Source organism: Melopsittacus undulatus, chromosome 8 (genome assembly GCF_012275295.1).
Source record: "Melopsittacus undulatus isolate bMelUnd1 chromosome 8, bMelUnd1.mat.Z, whole genome shotgun sequence".
NCBI classification, from domain to species: Eukaryota; Metazoa; Chordata; class Aves; order Psittaciformes; family Psittaculidae; genus Melopsittacus; species Melopsittacus undulatus.
Window position 1 is genome coordinate 26638503 of NC_047534.1, and position 19676 is coordinate 26658178.

The 19676-nt window shown below is 41.4% G+C and overlaps 1 protein-coding gene across 1 annotated transcript in view; it reads right to left on the minus strand.

The window, feature by feature from the left end:
• NAV2 (neuron navigator 2) overlaps positions 1-3342 on the minus strand; it is a 401751-nt gene extending 398409 nt beyond the window's left edge. Inside the window, exon 1 of the mRNA XM_005150568.4 lies at positions 3268-3342. Coding sequence (XP_005150625.2) covers positions 3268-3342 — 75 coding nt within the window. The remainder of the gene's footprint in view (positions 1-3267) is intronic.
• Positions 3343-19676: the final 16334 nt, after the last annotated feature.

The following is a 19676-nucleotide window of genomic DNA, read 5'->3' on the forward strand; positions in this document are numbered from 1 at the left end:
AAGTGTTATCCTGCTTTTAACACTATAAAACTGGAGCTCACACATGCTTCATTTAAAAGAAAACCAAAACCCACACACAAAAGCAACCAACCACCTACAAGCTCCGAGGTACAATACTAGCATGCTGCTTTCAGTGCCACTGACAACAAAGTCCTTCCTAAAATCTCCTAGCCCAGTACACAAGGCAGGTACAAATGAAGCTCTGCTCATCTGGTGATTTTCAGTTTTTATTAGAACTGAAAGTTTAGCTGGACAACAGAGCTCATGAAGCATAAAATCCACATTTACAGAGATCCTTCCAAAGTCTAAATTCATCTCACAATTGTGTTTGACTCATTGTTCAGTCAAAGAGGGTTCATTCAGGCAGAGCAAAGACACTTCTGTCACTACTGCACATACACATTTCTTTACCATATCCCACTAACTTAGAGCTACAGGTCTGAATTAGAAGTCAGGAAGAGTAGGAAAGAGGAATGGAAATCAACTGAAGAAATATTCCACCTCACTCACCAGAAGAAAATGCATTTAATCAGAACACAGGGCAGTATTAAATTTTCATGACACTGAATAATTTGAAAAGTATCTAACTCGATTATTTTAGCAGCAGTTTTTACCTGCATTACAGTGATTTCAAGCCTCCTCTTCAAGAAAAAACACCTATGAATTTACTTGTTGTGAGCAATCATCAATTTCTGATATCGAAAGAATAACCTACACACAAACTCAGTAAGTCTATAGCATGAACTATGTCACTCCTAAATTTAAAGGCTGTCAAGGTTATATATTGGTAAAGGCCTCCTCACTTTATTCACATCAGTATTCATGTTAGGAATCCTACTGCCTTCAGACAGTCCGCTTACATGGTTATTAAACCTGATCAAATGTTTCACTGGTATAGTACAACACGCATTGAATTTGGCTATGTTATTCCCACTAGAGCCAATGTAAGTTACGTAGACAGATGTGATTCTATCCTGAGCATCAATACTAGAGTCATCTTAAACTCAACCTGGAAAGCTAACCAAGTGATGAGAAAAAGAACCTGCTCCTACTGATTTCAGCAGTGTCAGACACAATCCAGTTTGTTACTACATCTTGCCTTGTTTTAATCAATATAGCTACTAAACAGAAACCTAGAAATACACTTATCAAAGAAAAAAAGGCAAAATAAGCTTAATTTCTTCACCACAAATGCAAACCTAGCTTTCTGTATTTTACTTAGGAAAGACACGCCGGATGCATCATTGATTGGTATACGTATACACAGTGACTTCTTACTGCATCAAAACCATTAAACAACGGTTGACTTGATGTCCACAGGATATATTGCTGTAAAAAGGAGAATGCACTTGCACAATTAAACACAAGCTTGGTCTTATTTCTTCCAGCACAAGCCTCATTCCAGTGTCTGCTGACGATTAATTTTAATGGCCTTTAATCACACATCCACTTTAGCTTAAAATTCTGAGACTGGCAAAAGAACACCAAAGATTATATTACTATCACCTCTACAATAACAACTGAGTTGCATCCACATTTTCATTCCAAACCTATTCTTCCCAGCAAACCCAAGTCTAAGCAAAGCTCTCACCAGTAACCTTTCCATGGAAAATTCTATAGGAAATGAAATGTAATACTCTATTAAGACTTGTTTTGCAAACAGAAGTGAGAGAGCTCACCCAAGCATGCAGAGTCATTAAAATGGCTCTTACATATATCATTATAAATTTAATAATCTCCATGACGGCTAGAGTTCAAGTTAAAATGAATGGCAGCAAAGCATGACCAATTGATGTTATCCCAGCTGCCACTGAGCCTCACTTGGGGTTATATTATACAGTCAGAGGCCCCATACTACATGTGCACAAAATACCCTGAGCCAGGACCAGATGGGAGATGCAGGCTTCTATACCTATCGGCAGGGAGAGACTTGCATATTAATTTTGGTGTATCACAACAGTTACAGTACACTTCAGTGTCACAGGTCCCAAATGTTTTTTCCCATTGTACCCTATATCCAGTATAATGTTAGGTACTTAAGGAGAGAAAAGAAAGTGTACTAACATCCTCCAGAAATTAAGTCAATGGAAGGTTTTTGTTTCAACCCTTATTGATTTACATCAGTCCCAGAATGCTTCCTTGAAAAAGCAGAAAGAAGACCTTGGCAGCTCATGACTTAATAGATCACGCTTGGAGCAATTAAAATACATTTCGGACTTCTATTTGGTTCCCAAACAAGTGTTCCCTAAATGCATTTCTCTCTTAAGTCAACAGCTGCATTTCATCCAGTCCTGAAAGTTTTCCAGGTTGCCTAGATTTCTAATGGGGTGACAGGGAAACCACTTTTATTCTTCAGCAGATCTGATGAAAGTGTGACACTAACCCCCTCTCTCCAAAATCAGACAGTGCTCTTGAACACCAAAATAAGAGCTGATGGTCCCTTTTTTTTTTCAACTTACTTTTCAACTGAAATAAAAATCATATGTAAAAGCTACAGGAAAAAAAAAAAGAAGCTCTCCACACAAAGCTAAACACACAGCGTTCTATCACCCACCAAATCCGTGTGAAAAATATAAATGATTTATATAGTAGAAACGTGTCACATTTTACAGTTTGCTTAACTGATGCCAAGTAAACAAGTTTTAAATCCCAATTGCTCATATGCCACAGTTCGCCTGAGATGGCAACTTCATTTAGGTTAACTTAACATGCCAATCCATTAGCATTAAATATTACAACACCACCTTGACAGACAGAGCTTTCATAAAGCACTTGGACACAAAATCCACCAGCTGACATTAAGCATGTTTCACTGTGCATTTTGTTTCAAGTCCAAGTCACGTCTGGAAACTACAATAAAACTATCATCACGACAATGAGGATGCTGACAAGCATACAACATTTCCAGCAGATTTAATCACCAAATCCCAAGAAAGCTATTTTTTAACCTAATGATATCAGTAAAAATTTAAAGTCACAAGAAATCCATCATCTGATCAGACTCAATATACTTCATTTACACCTCATGTCTCAACAATCAGCAAAAATCCCGGAGAATTTTCCCTTCCCTCAGCACTTTGCTCCATACATTGAAACAAGCCTGAAGAAACAAACATATTTTCAAATATATAATCAGGAGAAGAGATCTACAGCCAGCTAAGCATAGCAAGCAGTTGCAATTGATAAAAGAGTTATAAGAAGCTCTTCTGCCACTTGTACCTCATTCAGCAATTTAAGCAGAAAGTGCTTCTGCCTTTTGTCACTTACCCTTTTTTGATCTTCCAGTCCATGTGTCACAGGCTTTCTTTTCTGATGCTGACTGGATTCAGAGCCAGGTTCCATTTCCCAGCTACAAAGACTCTTTCGGCCTCTTTAGGCTTTCTCTAAAAATCCATAGTCTGAACAACAAAAATCTAAAAATCATTAAAAAAAGAAAAAAAAAGGCAAGAGAACTCCTTCAAACCTTGTCCATGTTCTTTATCATCCTTCTAAACTCTCAGTTGCCATCACAGCTCATTATCTTAACAAGCATCCATTCTGTGAGCCTCTATATCCTATTTTAGTTCAGATGAAGGTCTCCATTCCTGTGCCTTACAGAAGGATGACAGAGCCGAATCCAAACCCAGTAGTTTGTGCCACATTATTGCTCCATCAGCAGCCTTTTCCGTGTGTTCCTGGCACAGATAATTTATATGTCAATAAAGGTGTAAATGTGCATTTAATCCACGGTGTTGATATTATCAGCATCCCTCTCCTGGGCCACCTTCCTCCCATAAATCAATGTAAACACTTCACAGGGATAATTGCCTTCTGCAAATCTAGCAGGTGTTAATCATGTAAAATCATCCATGCATGCTTGTCATCATCTTCTGTACTCAAACAAATACCTAAAAGGAGGGGGAAAAAAACAGGGTTTTACCAGCTTGAAAGAAAACATAGCTACTAATATTCTTTGCCCACCACCAGAAGTTGCAGGTTACAACTGATATAACAATTACACATATTGCACATGCTACACTCTTAATCCAAGCCTCTCGAAATGCTTTGATGCCTATTTAGCATGTTACCTTGCCTTTGGTGCTCCCTGCCTAAAAACACCCCAGAATCACAGTATTGCACATCAGTGCTGAGCCTACTGCAATGAGAAGTGAAGCCTGCGGGGGCTGACTCCAAACTCAGCCTTACAGGATTCAAATTCCGGATCTAAAGCCAAATTAATTATTCTTCTGGGGTCTGCTACTCAAGAATCTTTCTCCAGAGCTCACAAGGTTATTGTGTGCTGTCTCCCAAAATCCTGGGCACAAGAATACCTGCATGAACAGGTTGTTATTATTACTTGGGAAACAAAGTGGCACCTGAAATCCCAGGTTAGAAACGCAACCACCTTATAATACTGTTCCTTTTCTACTGAGGAGCACAAGTTTACTACAAGAGAGACAAATAATTTCCCAAGTTCATTTGTAAGGTGGGCTCAATATCATCAGGCTTCAATATGCAGGCACCAAAAAAAGCACATTTATTAAGTTGGATTCCATATCTAAAAAGGCTAAATGTTAAATCAATGTTAGCAACCTTAGCTGAACGTGGTATAAGAACACATATTCAGCTGCACATTGTTGATACACAAAACAAGCACTAAAAAAATAAAAATCATATAAAACATCCTAATAATCAGACATTCTCTCATCACTAAAGAATGGGTAGCATGAAAAAAGAGATTTACCATAACCAGAGTAGAAACTGTCCACCTGCACCCCACTTGCATCTTTCCACAAACCTTCAGCACTACAAGAACTGAATACCCAAATTAAACATTTAAGTCTGACATAGCTCAGATTTTTGGTCAAGCACATAAACAAGGGTCACGGTCTCTTGATGTTTCAAGGCAAAAATCACAAGACAATAGGCAGAAACACCGCTTTTGTCTATCACTTCAAATGCTCTTTACTGTTCCTCACCATGCAGTGAGCATCCCCTTCTTTTTCTTCTGACAAGTACAGGAAAGAATATGACTGATTGCAACGATGCTGCTATGCTTTGCTAGTTGAAAGTAAGCTAAACCCCACATCTAACCTATTTTATAGAGGAAGAAGAGCTTCCAGATTTTATTTTGAACTACAATCTCCTACTGATGTGGTTTCCCACCCATGGAAATCATACAGGTAGCTTGAAGGCAGTAAAGGGCCTTTGACCTTAGCAACAAATACCACACCGAAAAAAGATAAACCAACTTTTATACATGTCCTGAAGTTCCACCAACAAAAACCTTCTCCCTCAAGTGATTTCTCTGTGATGTGACACATGAGACTGCATCAGTCACATCATGTAATGCCATGCTGGAAGAGCATGACATAACCAGTGCAGCTAAGGACAACATCTCTCTACATGAAAGGTCTCCTGCACCAGAAAAATAAGGCAAAAAAAAGATTAAAAAGTGCAACTCTATGGAAGTTCCCGTACATTCATTGTTATGGCTTTCACCATCCCAGAAATAAACTCTTCAGGGAAACATGAGCATTTCTATTTGTGTATAGTACTTTGAATATGCTTATAACCTTAGAGCATGCATCACTGCATAAGTTTTATATATATAGAAAACATACATATATAAATGTTATTATATACATGAGTGAGGTTCATACATATAAAAAAATATTAACAATGAAGAAAAATTTATCCTGAAGCTTGAAGAACGATGTCATTCAAATCAGCCACAAACAAAAACATTTTAATTATTTGGACTGAATTTACCCCTCCAACAAAAAGAAGTTTCACTGCTTATCTCTGTACATACCTAACTGAAAATAGATTTGTTAATGGTAAATTGGTATTAAAAGCAAAAAAGACATTTTAAGGAGAAAACAGGTATGATTTGCTGGGGAAATTGATATATCAGGAATGAGAAATCCCAACAAAACGACAAGTGACCAGAAAATCTTTGTTCTCTCATTTTCCTACCATTACAAGATCCAGAGCCCCAGTTTGGAGGCCCATGGTGCTACAGACTGAAAAATCTCCTTGAGCAAACAGCCAGGAGAGACCAGAGCCTGAACCTGTCCTTGCCTCAAGCATATGCCCCCACCTCAGCGAGCCTCAGCTGAATCCATGTTCTCAGATTTAAGCCTCAAGGAATGTGTCCTACGAGGGTCTATCCTCACACACAGCCCCAAAAGGATCCACACCTGCATGAAATGTCTATCAGAGAGGTCTCACTGGGTAACCAGATCCTCCGTCAATCCTACCTAGGGGCTTCCTTCACGAGGAGCAAAGCAGATAAACACAACTTCGCTTATTTGTTTAACGGGGGGGGGGGGGGGGGGAAGAAATGGCTCTCAGCCCCGCCAATTTTTCACTCCCACAACCGAACCCGCTTCAGAACAAGCAAACTGAAATACATTCGCAGGTCTTTCCTCACAAGTTTTAGGTTCTTTTTGGAGGGAGGGGGAGGGCTTCTACAGAAAATGGAAGCACAGCGGGAAGTTTCCCCGCTCTCTAACACAGCCTGAGGTGAATGACAAAACCAACACCTCCTCCAACCCACTAGATGCGGAGGAAGGGGGGAGAAGCTCCCCTCTGCCCCAGTGCACGATAAAACATGAAAAAATTATAATAGTTGTGCTGGTGATGAAGAGGAGCAGCACAGCAACTGCTGGAGCGGGACTGGAGACCCCCGAACTCCTCCACCTCACACCCTCCGACCCCTCCCGCGTCCCCCAGAAGCCGGCGACAACAGAGGATCGCTGCCGATCGCGGAGGAGTCGCAACTGCCTCTGCCCTGCCTGAGGGTGCGGGAAACCATCCCCATCCCCTCCCGCCAATCCCGGCGGCGGGAGCCCTCTATCACCGGCGGGGCACGGCTGGCTGCCGGCCCCTCCGCGCCTAACCGCCGGTACAAACTTTCGCATCCCTCGGGCTCGCCGGGTGGCATGTCCCCGCCAATACCTGCTGCTGCTGCTACTGCTGCTGCTGCTGCTGCTGCTGCGGCGGCAGGGCGGGCGGCCGGCATGCCCATGCGGCCAGGGCAGGGCGAGGGACCGCCCCTGCGCACCCGGCTCTGGCTTCGGCTCCGTGTCCGCCACTCCACTCTGCCGCCACTACTCACTCTCCAGTTGCCCAGGCAACCGCCGACCGCCCTTTCACTTTGCTCCCTCCCTCCTTACAACAACGCCCTCGCCGGCCAACCGCAAGGCCGCCCACCGTGACCACGTGAGGCCGGAAGGCCAATGGAAGGCGGGGCTGCGGCCGGCGGAGTCAATGAACAGACACTTTGGGGGGGTGGGGGGGGAGCAGTTCCCCTCAGCGCCTCAGAGAACATGGCACTGGCGGGCACCTGCGGCCCCAGGAGCAGCCACCGGCACCCACTGGAGTGACATTTCCACTGAAGGACAGCAGGGCCAGGGTGATGCGGGCGATGTTCGAGCAGAGCGGCGAGGGGAACAGGCACAGGAGGTGCCACAGGGCAGCGCTGTAATGCCATACAGCGTTGGTACCAAACACGTCTGGAGAAGATCGTATCATAGAATCCCAGACTGGTTTGGGTTGAAAGGGAGCTTAATGCTCATCCAGTTCCAACCCAATGCCACTTGCAGGGTCACCTTCCACTAGACCAGGTTGCTCCAAGCCCTTGTGTCCAACCTTGCCTTGAACACTGCCAGGGATGGGGCAGCCACAGCTTCCCTGGGCACCCTGTGCCGCCAGAGCCTCAGCACCCTCACAGGGAAGAGCTTCTGTCTAAAATCTCATCTCAATCTCCCCTTTGTCAAGTTAAAGCCATTCCCCCTTGTTCCATCCCTACAGGCCCTCATTCAAAGCCCCTCTTCAGGTTTCTTGTAGCCCCTTTAGGTGCTGGAAGCTGCTGTAAGGTCTCTCCTTAAGGAGTCTTCTCCAGGCTGAACCAGCCCAGCTCTCTCAGCCTGCCTCCAGATCAGAGCTGCTCCAGCCCTTGCAGCATCTCCATGGCCTTCCCTGGACTCCCTCCAACAGCTCCACATCCCTTCTGTGTTGTTGCCCCAGACCTGGATGCAGGACTGCAGCGGGGATCTCCGCAGACCTCATTGGAAGGAAAATATGTGGGGTTTACATTGAAAGATTGAGCCTCAAACCAAACACACTTTTGATAGTAACAAGCAGTGCTGTAATATACTGTGCTCAGAGCAGAATATTACTGACAGAGTCAAGGCTGGCCAGAGGCCACAGAAGTAGGTAGTGTTGAGGGACTGGATTTCTGAAAGCAGTCATCTGGTAAGGATTCACTGCCCATTCCACCTGCAGTCCAAGAATCCCAGGATGGATATTGCCTACCATCTTTCGAGAGAGGATAGCATGAAGAGAAGTAGTCCCTGTTCCTCAGGAGGATGTATCGGGGAGCAGCATCAACCTTTACCCTTCCTATCCCTGCACCAGCCCAGGATTTCAAGGCATGTTCCTCATGTTCTATCTAAACTTTCAGCAAGTCCTGTACATGACTTTTTCTGTGGTACCTCATTCCTGGGGAAAGAAAATTCAATTCCCCTCCCAAATAAAAATTATGACTACAGTCTCCCCTTGCTCTTAGTTTTATCCTCAAGGTTGTTGATTCAGCAGAGCTGCAGCTCTCTACCAAGTATTCAGCATATGCACGAAGATGGAACACCAGTAAATAAAATTTATACCTCATGTAGACCTTTTCTTTAGTTTAAATATTCAAATATGGGCCTCTAAAAAGAAGGCTATGAACTTCGGTTGCCTGAGGTTTGGTTTAAACATAGGAGATACCAGGAACACCTGGGCTGCTCTTGGGACCTTTAAGGACATGGCAGTTTGCAGAACGCCTGTACTCAATGAGTTTGCTAGCACTTGCTCCTTGCTGAATGCCAGCTCCTGTGGAAAATGACATCGCTGTCACTCCATAATTCATTTTTTATATCTGATCGATGTTTCACATGCAGACAAATTAAGCCAAAGCAGTTCTTTGACAAATACAAGGGGTGTTCTAGTACAGAAAGGGAGAGTTTATAATACATTGGTAGAAAATCCTGCTTCTACTATAATATTTTTATGTTTAGAAAATCTTTTAAAATATGCGGCTGGAGGTAGAAAAGAAAATTCTAACAGCCTAGTATGTGATAAAGGGAGATTTCAATTCAACGGGACTGCTGTAAAGGCTTTTATTTATTTTTCTCAGCATCTGCATTTTGCCTTTCAGGTGCTTGCCTGCAGCTCTCGTTGCTGTGGAGGTTTTCTTCTGTAAATTCTTCAAAGTGACGGATTTTCCCTTTGAAAGAATGCTTGACTGTAGAGAATACAGAAGTGTAACCTGTTTTGTTTCTTCCTGGGTGTGTGTGGTGCTTTGAGCTCTGAACAGATGGGTGCACTGCCATCTCTTCTGGTAATTTGCATGCCAAGAGCCCCAACATTTGCATTGCTGGTTCCACGCTCCCCAGGCAAGGACACTGATCTACTCTTTCCAGTTAAAGGTCACCTGCAAACACATGTTCCTCTCGAGCTCAGGTTAGTGAGCCATTCAGCATTTTATGAATCAAAAAAGGCATAGTTTTATGGATTAAATGTTACAGCTGTAGGAAGAAGCACTAAGGTAGGAGGTGTTGCATCTATGTACCCTCACCAGTACCTATGATCTAAACAGACAAAAAAGCAAGAGGAAAATAAAACCAACATTATGTTAATCTCTATTTTAGAAACAGAAAACTATGGCACAGAACCAACGCAAGGGAATTGCCAAAATCAGGTCTCCCAACATCGGCATCTTAATCATAACCTATTTCACTTCTGATTGGCTCTTATCCTTTTGATGTGTTCCAGTCCATTAGATAGGTAAAAGTAATCAAGTGTGAAGTTGCAGGCTTGGACTCTAGAAGGATAATGATCAAAGCCCAAGTTTTCATCTCAGTGATGAGAACTGAAAGTGAAAGCAATTTGATGACTTTGCTGAACATCAACACAGTAATAATTCTCATATTTAAGAATTCTTAGAGTAAACCAGATAACAATGACGGTCCTCTAAAAGTAAGTCACAAACCACTTTAAACACATACCTTTAGTCAACGGATAATGTCATTCAAATCCCAATGCAATTCCTATGAAAAGGCCATTTAGTCTGTTCACAGCAATGAAACGATGGTGGGGTAGGAGCACCAGCCTGGGACTTGGGACTCCTGAATCTGTCAGCTTTCTGTCATCTAAGCCCACACCAATATTGGGAAGCACACTGGGCTCCCACAGGACAAAATCTAAATGCTAGCCACGCATTGTAAATGCATTCAATCAAGGATTGCCTTTCACCGCCAATTCCATCGGCATTCTAACAGAAGGAGCCCTTCATCTTAGCTTAGAGTTCGAGATACCAAGTCCACAGTGATTAAATGCACGTTAATACTGAATAGTAAATGCTTTGGAGTGGTGATCTCAGCCAAGACAGCAGGGGCTGGCCTGATGTGTTCAATATACTATCACACTTTTTGCCGTAAGCAACTGAAAATAGGAGGCTTCCTTTGCAAGTGCTCTTTTTCCGACACTAGAAAATGTCACAGGAAGACCAGTTCTGAAACAGTATAAGATGCCTAAAAACACTGAGTATTATTCATATTCTTAGAGGAAAACAAGTTTCATAATTAGAAAACAAAACATTCAGAAGCAGCTACATGCAATTCATCATCTAAAGAATTTAAGTCATTTAACTTCAGATAATTCAGCTTTAATCCTTAGGCGGTAGGAGTCAACATTTCCTGAGGTGTTTTCACAGACTTTTCAGGACAATCCCGAGGTCTTTCGTCTGAATGCCTGCTAGAGGGTCTGGTAATGTATTTTGATGGCTGCAGTGGTAGGAGTTTTTAGAGAGCAGAAAAACAGGGATGTGAAACTCAAATAGGAAAGCTTTCATTAATTTTTCAGGCTCTGTTACAGAGCTTTTAGCTTTTGTCTGTAGCTAATCAAATTGAATGTTCATATAAGTTCTGACTTAAGGCAATGAATTCTTAAAAATGTCTTATTTTGCATCTTTAAGATGTTACTGTGCGATGCCTGTACATTAAGAAAAGTTGTTGCTTTTGGGGATTGAATGCATATTGAGAATCAATTTACTTCTATGAAGTCCAATCTAATCTTTGAAAGATTAAATCTTGAGATAGATAATGGGTTTCCTCTAGGACAGCAAGATGCTGTCATTCTTTTTTTGTATTATTTGGCAGCTTTGTTTTTTAAATATTAAAGATTTATTTAAATAAACTTTAGGTTTGGAAAAAAATGAAATAAACAGCTCATTTGATCGATGGAACAAGACAGGTATCTTAGAAGCTGCTTCATCCAATTACCTCTCCTGTGATCTGAAAACCATTAGAATAAAGAAAAAACCATTAGAATAAAGAAAAAGCACTAAATTTATATGACAGCTTTAAAAGAAAAGTGGTAGCTGTACTCCAAGATCTAAGAACTATGTACTTGCTGAAGAAGTGTACTTGCTATAGAAGTGGATACCCCTACATTTTTTGTAAGAAACATGCAGATTCCTCACTCATGGCTCATAAGGACAGCTGCTTAGATCATAGAATCATAGAATCAACTGGGGTGGAAAAGACTTTTAAGATCATCAAGTCCAACCATTCCCAAGCATTGCCAAGGCCACCACTAAACCATGTCACTAAGGGCCTCATGTACACGTTTTGTGAATAGTTCCAGAGACGGTGACTCTACCGCTGCCCTGGGCAGCCTCAACAGTCTCCTGGGGAAGAAACTGTTCCTAATATCCAGTCTAAACTTCCCCTGGTGCAGCTTGAGGCTGTTTCCTCTTGTCTTGCTACTTGGGAGCAGAGAGCAGTCACCTCCTGGCTCCATCCTCCTTTCAAGCAGTTATAGAGAGCGATAAGGTCCCTCATGCACCTTCTCTGCTCCAGACTAAACCCCCCACTTCCCTCAGCCATTCCTCACCACACTTGTGCTCCAGGCCCTTCACAGGCTCCATTGCCCTTCTCTGGACCAGCTCCAACACCTCAACATCTCTCTTGTTTACCTGAACTAACAATTTGTTTCACAATGCCTTATATTTACATATTTCCAAGACAACACTCTTATCAACTATTGTCATTGTTAGCTAGCATCTCCTTCAGCCTCCGAGTCTTCACTCTGTATTTCCATGGTTAGAATATGCATCTCCTCAAAGTAGCTAATTTCATCCATGGCTTGTGGCCATGGACAGCCAGCATCTTCCATGTTGATTCATTATTACAGTAAAAAAATCCTTTGCACATATTGATTAGGATTGTGGTGAGCCATGGCCCCAAGATTTTACCAATACTCCCATTCTGCTGAAGCAACCTGCTCTCTCCTTTAACCAGTCTGTATGTTCTCTCAGGATATCAGAACTTGCTAGGAAGTGGCATCTTGCTACATTATGATTCCTTAACTATCAAGTACTTACCTTGCATCATGACATCAAAATCTTGGTCTTGGCTTACTTACTTTAAGATAAACCAGAGATAGGAAGAAGCAATTTGATCACACTTGTCTAATCTTTGCTTTGGCAGGTGATGTTAAGAGCAGACCTCAGTTTGCCTGCATTCCCAAGGTCTTTCCTGAACACCTGCCAGATGTGGTAGCATTCTTCAAAATGTCTCTGCTATTAGTGTCTCCTTGGCCTCTGAAGGTTGGCTGCCTAACTGGAAACAAACCCGCTGTCAGGCTGCCACTGGGAGTGGGATGCACAAAGCCTCACACCATCTCCTCAGCCTGCAAACGCTGGGTAACAGGAAGATTCCTGCTTGGCATTAGGGACACCATTCGCTGTGGATGGCTTCACAGTGCAAAATGGTTATTAATTCTATGAAGTGGAAAGTCCCTCTTAAGAGAAGCCAACCTGACTTGTTACCCCCCTCATAATTTTCAAGATGTGAGGTCTCTGTTTCACTTGAACAGGATACCTGTTTTTCCCTGTAAGGGTGGTGAAGCACTGGGACAGGTTGCCCAGCTGTGGCTGCCCCATCCCTGGCAATGTTCAGGGCCAGGTTGGACAGGGCTTGGAGCAACCTGGTCTACTGGAAGGTGTCCCTGCCTGTGGCAAGGGGCTGGAACTGAATGAGCTTTAAGCTCCCTTCCAACCCAGACCAGTCTGGGATTCTATGAAACAAGTTCTCCAAAACACCTGTTCCATGTCCTTTTTTTATCAGAGTGGAATCTGCCTTACCAGTTAGTCATGTATACTGTAAAAGGTTATAGATGGCATATAAACATGTTTAATGAAGCTGAATACTGCAAGCATAAGCAGCAAAAATATTTTGTTTACTTCACATTTATACACATGCAAGTAAAATCTTGTTCAGCTTGGTTGGCTAAGCTTGTTTTCTAAAGGGACCTAGAAGGCAGCACAAATTAAATAAATCAACATATGCATAACAACACAATCATTCATATTAACATACTAGTTAAGTCAATGATTAATTCTCCTTTGAGGAAGAAGTGGTGGTAGAACAACTCTAGTCTAATACCTAGTAGCAACATAACAATAAACTCAGAGTTCCAGATTCTATCAACACATGCATAAGTAATATAGAAAAAACTTTCAGAGCCTAGATTTTAAAGAGAAAACTGAATAAACATATGCTAACTTGAGTATTTAAATACAGATTCAAACTAGCTACTCTCCACAATTGGCTTAGTAGCGGTAGATATCTGCTCTGCCTACAAATAAAGAGGTCACTAGAGTTTTCTACTGACTTTAAATGGCTGAACTGGAAGAGCAGAATGTCACAGCAGCAGCAAAAGGAAGTAACTCTGAAAGAAATTGACTGTTGTCAGCAAGCTTCATATGACCTCCAGTGGCAACAGGCAACTCAATGCTATCCTTTTCAAAACACAATTGGCAGCTCTGTCTTGGACGATCTGGACATGATGAATGTTGTAACTGAGCTTTGAATGCAAGTTTGGTGGTGGATTTTCCCAACTGATTAAGAGTTCTCCATTCTATTTGTCAGGAGATTGAAATAACACAAAGCATTATCCAGCTGGTTGCCATAAGACCAGCACTGGGGAGAAAACTGAAATCCTCTGCAGGTCAGTCTTTTCACACTGATTCATATGGGAAATTGAGCCTTTCTTCTTGGAGGTACTAAACGATGGCATGGGGTAGCCAGTATGGATTAAGAGGGAGATCTTGAATGCCCAAGAAAAGCAACTTTGTACAGTTTTTAATTAGTGGCTACAGCAGAGAGAGCGTTTCTTAGCCCCAGGACTTTCAATATCCAAACCAAGAGGCTGAGACAGCAGCCCTCGTTTCCTTACTCTGACTTTGTCCTGAAATATGCAGTAGTCCAATGTCTCAGAAAGGCTATGGCTTAACTCCCACTGGCTCACTGACACTTTTTACCCTCTCTCCAATTTTCTTTGCAGGGAAAAAAAAGTTACTGGGAAGGATTCATAGACAATCTTGTGGCTACAGAGATAAATTGTTAAGACTGGGGTTGGTGGGTAAAATTTCCTTGTGTCCCAACAGAAACACATGTGAAAATTATTCTGGGGTGTTGGATTTTGGAATATTAATTCCACTAATATTATTAAGGCTGCTATAGGGTTTAGATTGTAATGGAAATAAAAGCAGCTGGGTTCATGAATGATCTAGTGATTCCAGATACAAGCTGGTAGGAAAGATATTCTCCAATAGGATAAAACTCTGGAAAACTTGATCTGTTTCCATAGCTGGCCTTGCTTTGGGCTAGAGAACTTCTGAGGTCATTCTAACCTATATTATCCTACTGTCTTATGAAAACAAAGAATATGTTTTACAGAAACCAGTGCAAATATTATGGCAGAGAAGACAGTTCCCATTTAGAAAACAAATAACCCATTTTGAAAAGATTGTGTTATGACAGTTATTCTGCAGTCTGAAGTTCGATCAACCTGACAGAGGAACTTCTGTTTTTCTAATCTAAGCCTACAGAGACAGCAGTATGAATCTTCCAACACTGATGCAGTACTACAGGCTTCAGCTGGATTTAACCAGGACCATGTTTTAATTGGAGAAGCCCAGAGACTATGAATAGAACATTAAAAACATTGCTAGGAAGTTTTTACATTAATTTCATGAATATCAAGAAAAGATTATTTAAAAATTGGGCATTTACAACCTCATATTATCTGGACATCAAAGAAAAACATATTTGCCTTGATTCTAAGGTAAGTTTATATGATTACAAAGATCTTCCTGAAGAGGTGAGCTAAGGGAGAGAAAGAGAGTGGTTGTAGGTTCACATTTTTGCTTTAATATTTCTATAATCTCTTTCATCTAAGAATTTCAAAGCGCTCCATGGACGTTAATGAATTAAACCTCACAGCGGTCCTGGGAGAAAAGGTAATGATTTAAAGATTAAAATTTAAAGAGATGAATGGATTTAAATGGAAAAATAGCATTCCTAATGTTTCATGCAGTACTTAGGCCACATGGAAAATCTGCTGTTTTCCTCTTCATTTATACCCTATGCACCTTCAAGGCAATTCAAAGTACTGGAAAAATTGGTAAGAAGTGTTCATAGCTGCTTCCATACAGGCAGTCAGGATACAATGTCAACAGTAGGAGCAGAAATAAATAGAGTAGATCAGATTGCAAAAAAACAGGTGTTGTTTTGAACATGGTAAGCTTAATTCCAGCCCATAGATGTAACAGATTTTACAGAATCCTTTTGTCCTGAAACGATCTGCTTTACAAATTACAACATTCAGGACTCTGTGAAATAACTTACCCAAGACAGTAGAGTTAGAGAAATGCTGTCCTGCTCAGAATCAAACCCTGTCTCTGAACACAGAGGCCACAGCAGAAGGAAGGAGCCTTGGCACTCACTAGAATGCACAGTTTACAATACATTAAAATCCACTTACATCTTTAATGACCACCCAGATTCCTGTGCCTTTGCTAACCTTACAAATTTCTTATATAAATAAGTCCATTGATAGAATTCATACCAAAGGATGCAACATCATGTGAAATGCTAAAAGCAGCATCTTTCAGAAAGCCTTTGATACACAGAGACTTGGCATTTTAGGAGGTGAGCAGGTATTCTGTGAAATCTTGCAACTTATTTTCCCCTTTTATGTTTCTATTGGTCACAGATATGCATTCAAGCATATTTGCAGTTCTCCAAGCTATAAAAATTCATAAGCAGGGCCCAAAGAACAAGTACCTTGTATCTTCCATGGAGAATATGTGCTGTAATCATGTCATGAGAGATCTCTCTTGATGTGAAGGTTTCATTTGATGGAAGAGTCAACAGTTGTGTAAGGGTATCCTAACCTCCTAACTCAGAAGTTCCTTCTGACCTGGGGCATTAGGAAATGAACCTCTTTGCAATTCAATTTTGTTTTTTCCAAGTTCTTTTATAATTGATTATTCATACTTTGAACAGAGCTAGAAACTGAGAAATATCAACTTACAGAGAAAATAGCCTCACATCAGGCAAGAAAACCTGCAATTACAAGTGAAGTTAATCTCACGTTCTATAAAAAGCAACCAGAGCTGAGTTGTAATACATGCGTATTAGCTTTTATTTACAATTATGATAATTAAGCTTCAAGATAAACATCTAGGAGCAAGTTTTTTTCCTGTAGGAGAGTACTGCTGCAAGTGTTCAACTTTAAGAGCTCGAGTTGCTTTGGCCTGCAAACCTTTGGCTCAAAAGAAGAGCGGCATTCAAAGGCCATCCCCTCCTTTGCTTTGTGCTTCAACATATCTCTCCCTCTTCAGAGAGTGCCCAACCCCAAAATCAAAACACAGATTAACCAGGAACAGTAGTATTGTAGCAAGCCAGCTGCATCTAACCCTCTAAAACTACTCTAACATCTTAAAAAGTAAAAGCAGATGTATCAAATCATGCCAAAAGGGGTTTGTTCAATATCGTATCCCTAACAGAGCTCAGTAACCAAAGTATCTGAAAAGATGTAAGAACAAACTAAGCACAGAGTTAGGTTTCTGTACTGGTAGATTTCCATACTCCCAGCAATTTGTGGCTCATAGCCTAAGCCAGGCAATGCCTTCTCATTCTTGTATTAGAAAAGAGAGTAAATGAATACTCCCAAGTCATCCTCTGAAAATAAACAGCTTGGCAATCATAGGCACTCAGGCATCCCACACTATTTCCTCATCTGTTTACATTAAAACAGGGAAAACTGTATCGATTCCCATAGGGATGCAAGGAAAAGAAAAAGCAAGACCCTTCTCAGCAATGCCCAGTGAAAGGACAGGGGAAATACAGGAAATTCTGGTAAAGTACAGGAAACTCTTAAAATATTTTTAACATCTTGGTGTTTGATTTTGGTTTGTTGGGTTTCTTTTTAGTGTAAGGGTGATCAAATACCAGAACAGGTTGCTGAGGGAGGCTGTGTAGTCTCCATCCTTGGATGCAAACATAGCATTCCAGACTGGTCTGGGCTGGAAGAGATCTTAAAGCTCATTCAGTTCCAACCTGCTGCCATCAGCAGGGACACCTTTCACTAGACCAGGTTGCTCCAAGCCCCATCCAACCTGGCCTTGAACACTGACAGGGACTGAGCAGCCACAACCCTGAGCAACCTGCTGTAGCTGACCCTGGTTGAGCAGGGGGTTAAAGCAAGTGATCTCCAGAGCTGCCTTTCAACCTCAGCTCCTCTGTAATTGTGTGAAACACCCATGATTAGCAAGTAGTAGTGTGTTGTAAAAGATCCAGACCCTAAGGATTTCTGGTCTACCCAGCTTGCTCCCCTAGAGTACTGAAGTAAGGGTACTTAAACTACATATCTAAACTCAATAATGTCTATTAAAAAATAAATGTGTAAGGAAGCATAAGTGTGCCTGAATCTCTTTATTGACAGAAGCTACTTATATCTAAGAAGTCATCAATGTTTCCTCTGACAAAATGTAATATTTTCTTCCTGTAATTTGTTATTGAAAATGAGTTTAAACAAAATTCTCAAATCCAAACATTCAGCCACTGGGAAGATCAGATTTCCATCTTAAAACCAGTAAAAATAACATCTTACCTCATGTAGCACATTCAAAACCAAGCTCAATCTCCACAGTTCTTGCTTCTGTTAATTTATTACTAAGACTGGATTCACTGTTGGCCTATACTTTCACGCAGCTAGTAAACATGAATTGGCTTTGTTTGTATTACAGAGCTAATATTCCTATTATAATGTAATCATTTACAAGAGAGTGACACTGCAAAGTATTTCAAATACTAGTTCTAAAATTCAAGACACTAAAGTTCCTCTGCTTTCTTGAGTACCCCACACTGGCCAAGCAAACTCAAGCAAGTGAGAGTAAGGTTAAGGTTAAGAATTGAGGTGGTTCTTAGACCAAGCTGAGGTATTCAGCATCTCAGCAAGGTGTGCATTTACAAAATTCCCATGAGGAATAAAGGAAGCATATTTGTTCCCGACGCAGGTTAGCACACGGTTGTCATCTTGTTCACTTCTGCTGTTGTCAAATCAACCTGCTATGGTCCCTCCCTGTTTTGTATATTGTAAAACTATCAACCATTGCTGCTTGACCCATACTGTCCCGTTTAAACACCACACAAATTTGCACAGCAATTAACAGCAACAGTCTTGGCTTTGTTTGCAAGTATCTGCTCCCATGCTAATTTAATCAGTTCAAGCAGTGACAGAAAACTAAAATCCATCCTAACATTAGCCAAAATTTACTGGAGTTCAAAACAAACATAATATTTGACATGGATTAATAATGTTTATTTTGGATTTATAATGTCATAATTAATAAAAAACCTAGCATTCCTTTCATACTGGCAGTCTCAACCTAGCACTTTAAATACATAGAATATCTTCAGGAGAAGGAGAAGAGAGGGGAAGGAACAGTCACAGATGAACCAGAGCTGCAAACTCTTAACATCTTTGTGTATAACACAGTTCTTGCCACAGCTGCTGAAAGAACCAGGCAAGAAATAGCATGAGCCAGTCCGGCTGCTCTGCTGCTTTGTATGAGCCAGGAGACGCTGCAGTTTGGTGGCAACGTGCACCTCAGGTGAACATCTTTCTGCCTTCATATCAACTGTTACAAGAAAGGTGAAGGAGAGTAGAAACAAAACCTAAAGAGCCAACATTCAGCTGATGCTGGAAGAGAGAAGCTGAGCAAAAAATGTTATGACTATTGCCCTGAGACAGTCTCCTGGAAATAGACAGCAGGAAACAGCAAGTCCTTTTCAAGACCAGTGAAGCAAGAAAATGCTGTTGGCCAAGCTATTGTGAGAGATTTGAGGGAGGGGAGAGGGAAAAAAAGTTGGAGAAGGAGGAAGAGAAAGATAAAACTATCCTTTGACTCATACTTAGTATTTCCTTTAAAATAAATCCACATATTTTTGAGGCTATCGCTACCATAACTAGCCCTTGTTTTTAGCAGCAGTTGACACCATGCTTAGGCTTAGAACTGCAGGATCTTTGCTCACAGCGTGCAGTGCTACATAGCCTTGGATTTCCCTTGATCTGTCTCCACTAATAATGCCCTGTGGTAGCTTTGAAGAACAAGACTGTTTCTGTAAATATCAGGTTTTGTCTTTCTTCAGGGCTCTACCTTTGCAGTAAAAGGCCACTGTCTGAGACACAGGAATTCTGAAATCTTCCCATCTTTATTTAAAAGCTGTGGCAGAAACAAGCAAAAAAACTCAACAACCACTACCATCCCTCTCCCCCCCAACCATATCCCAGTC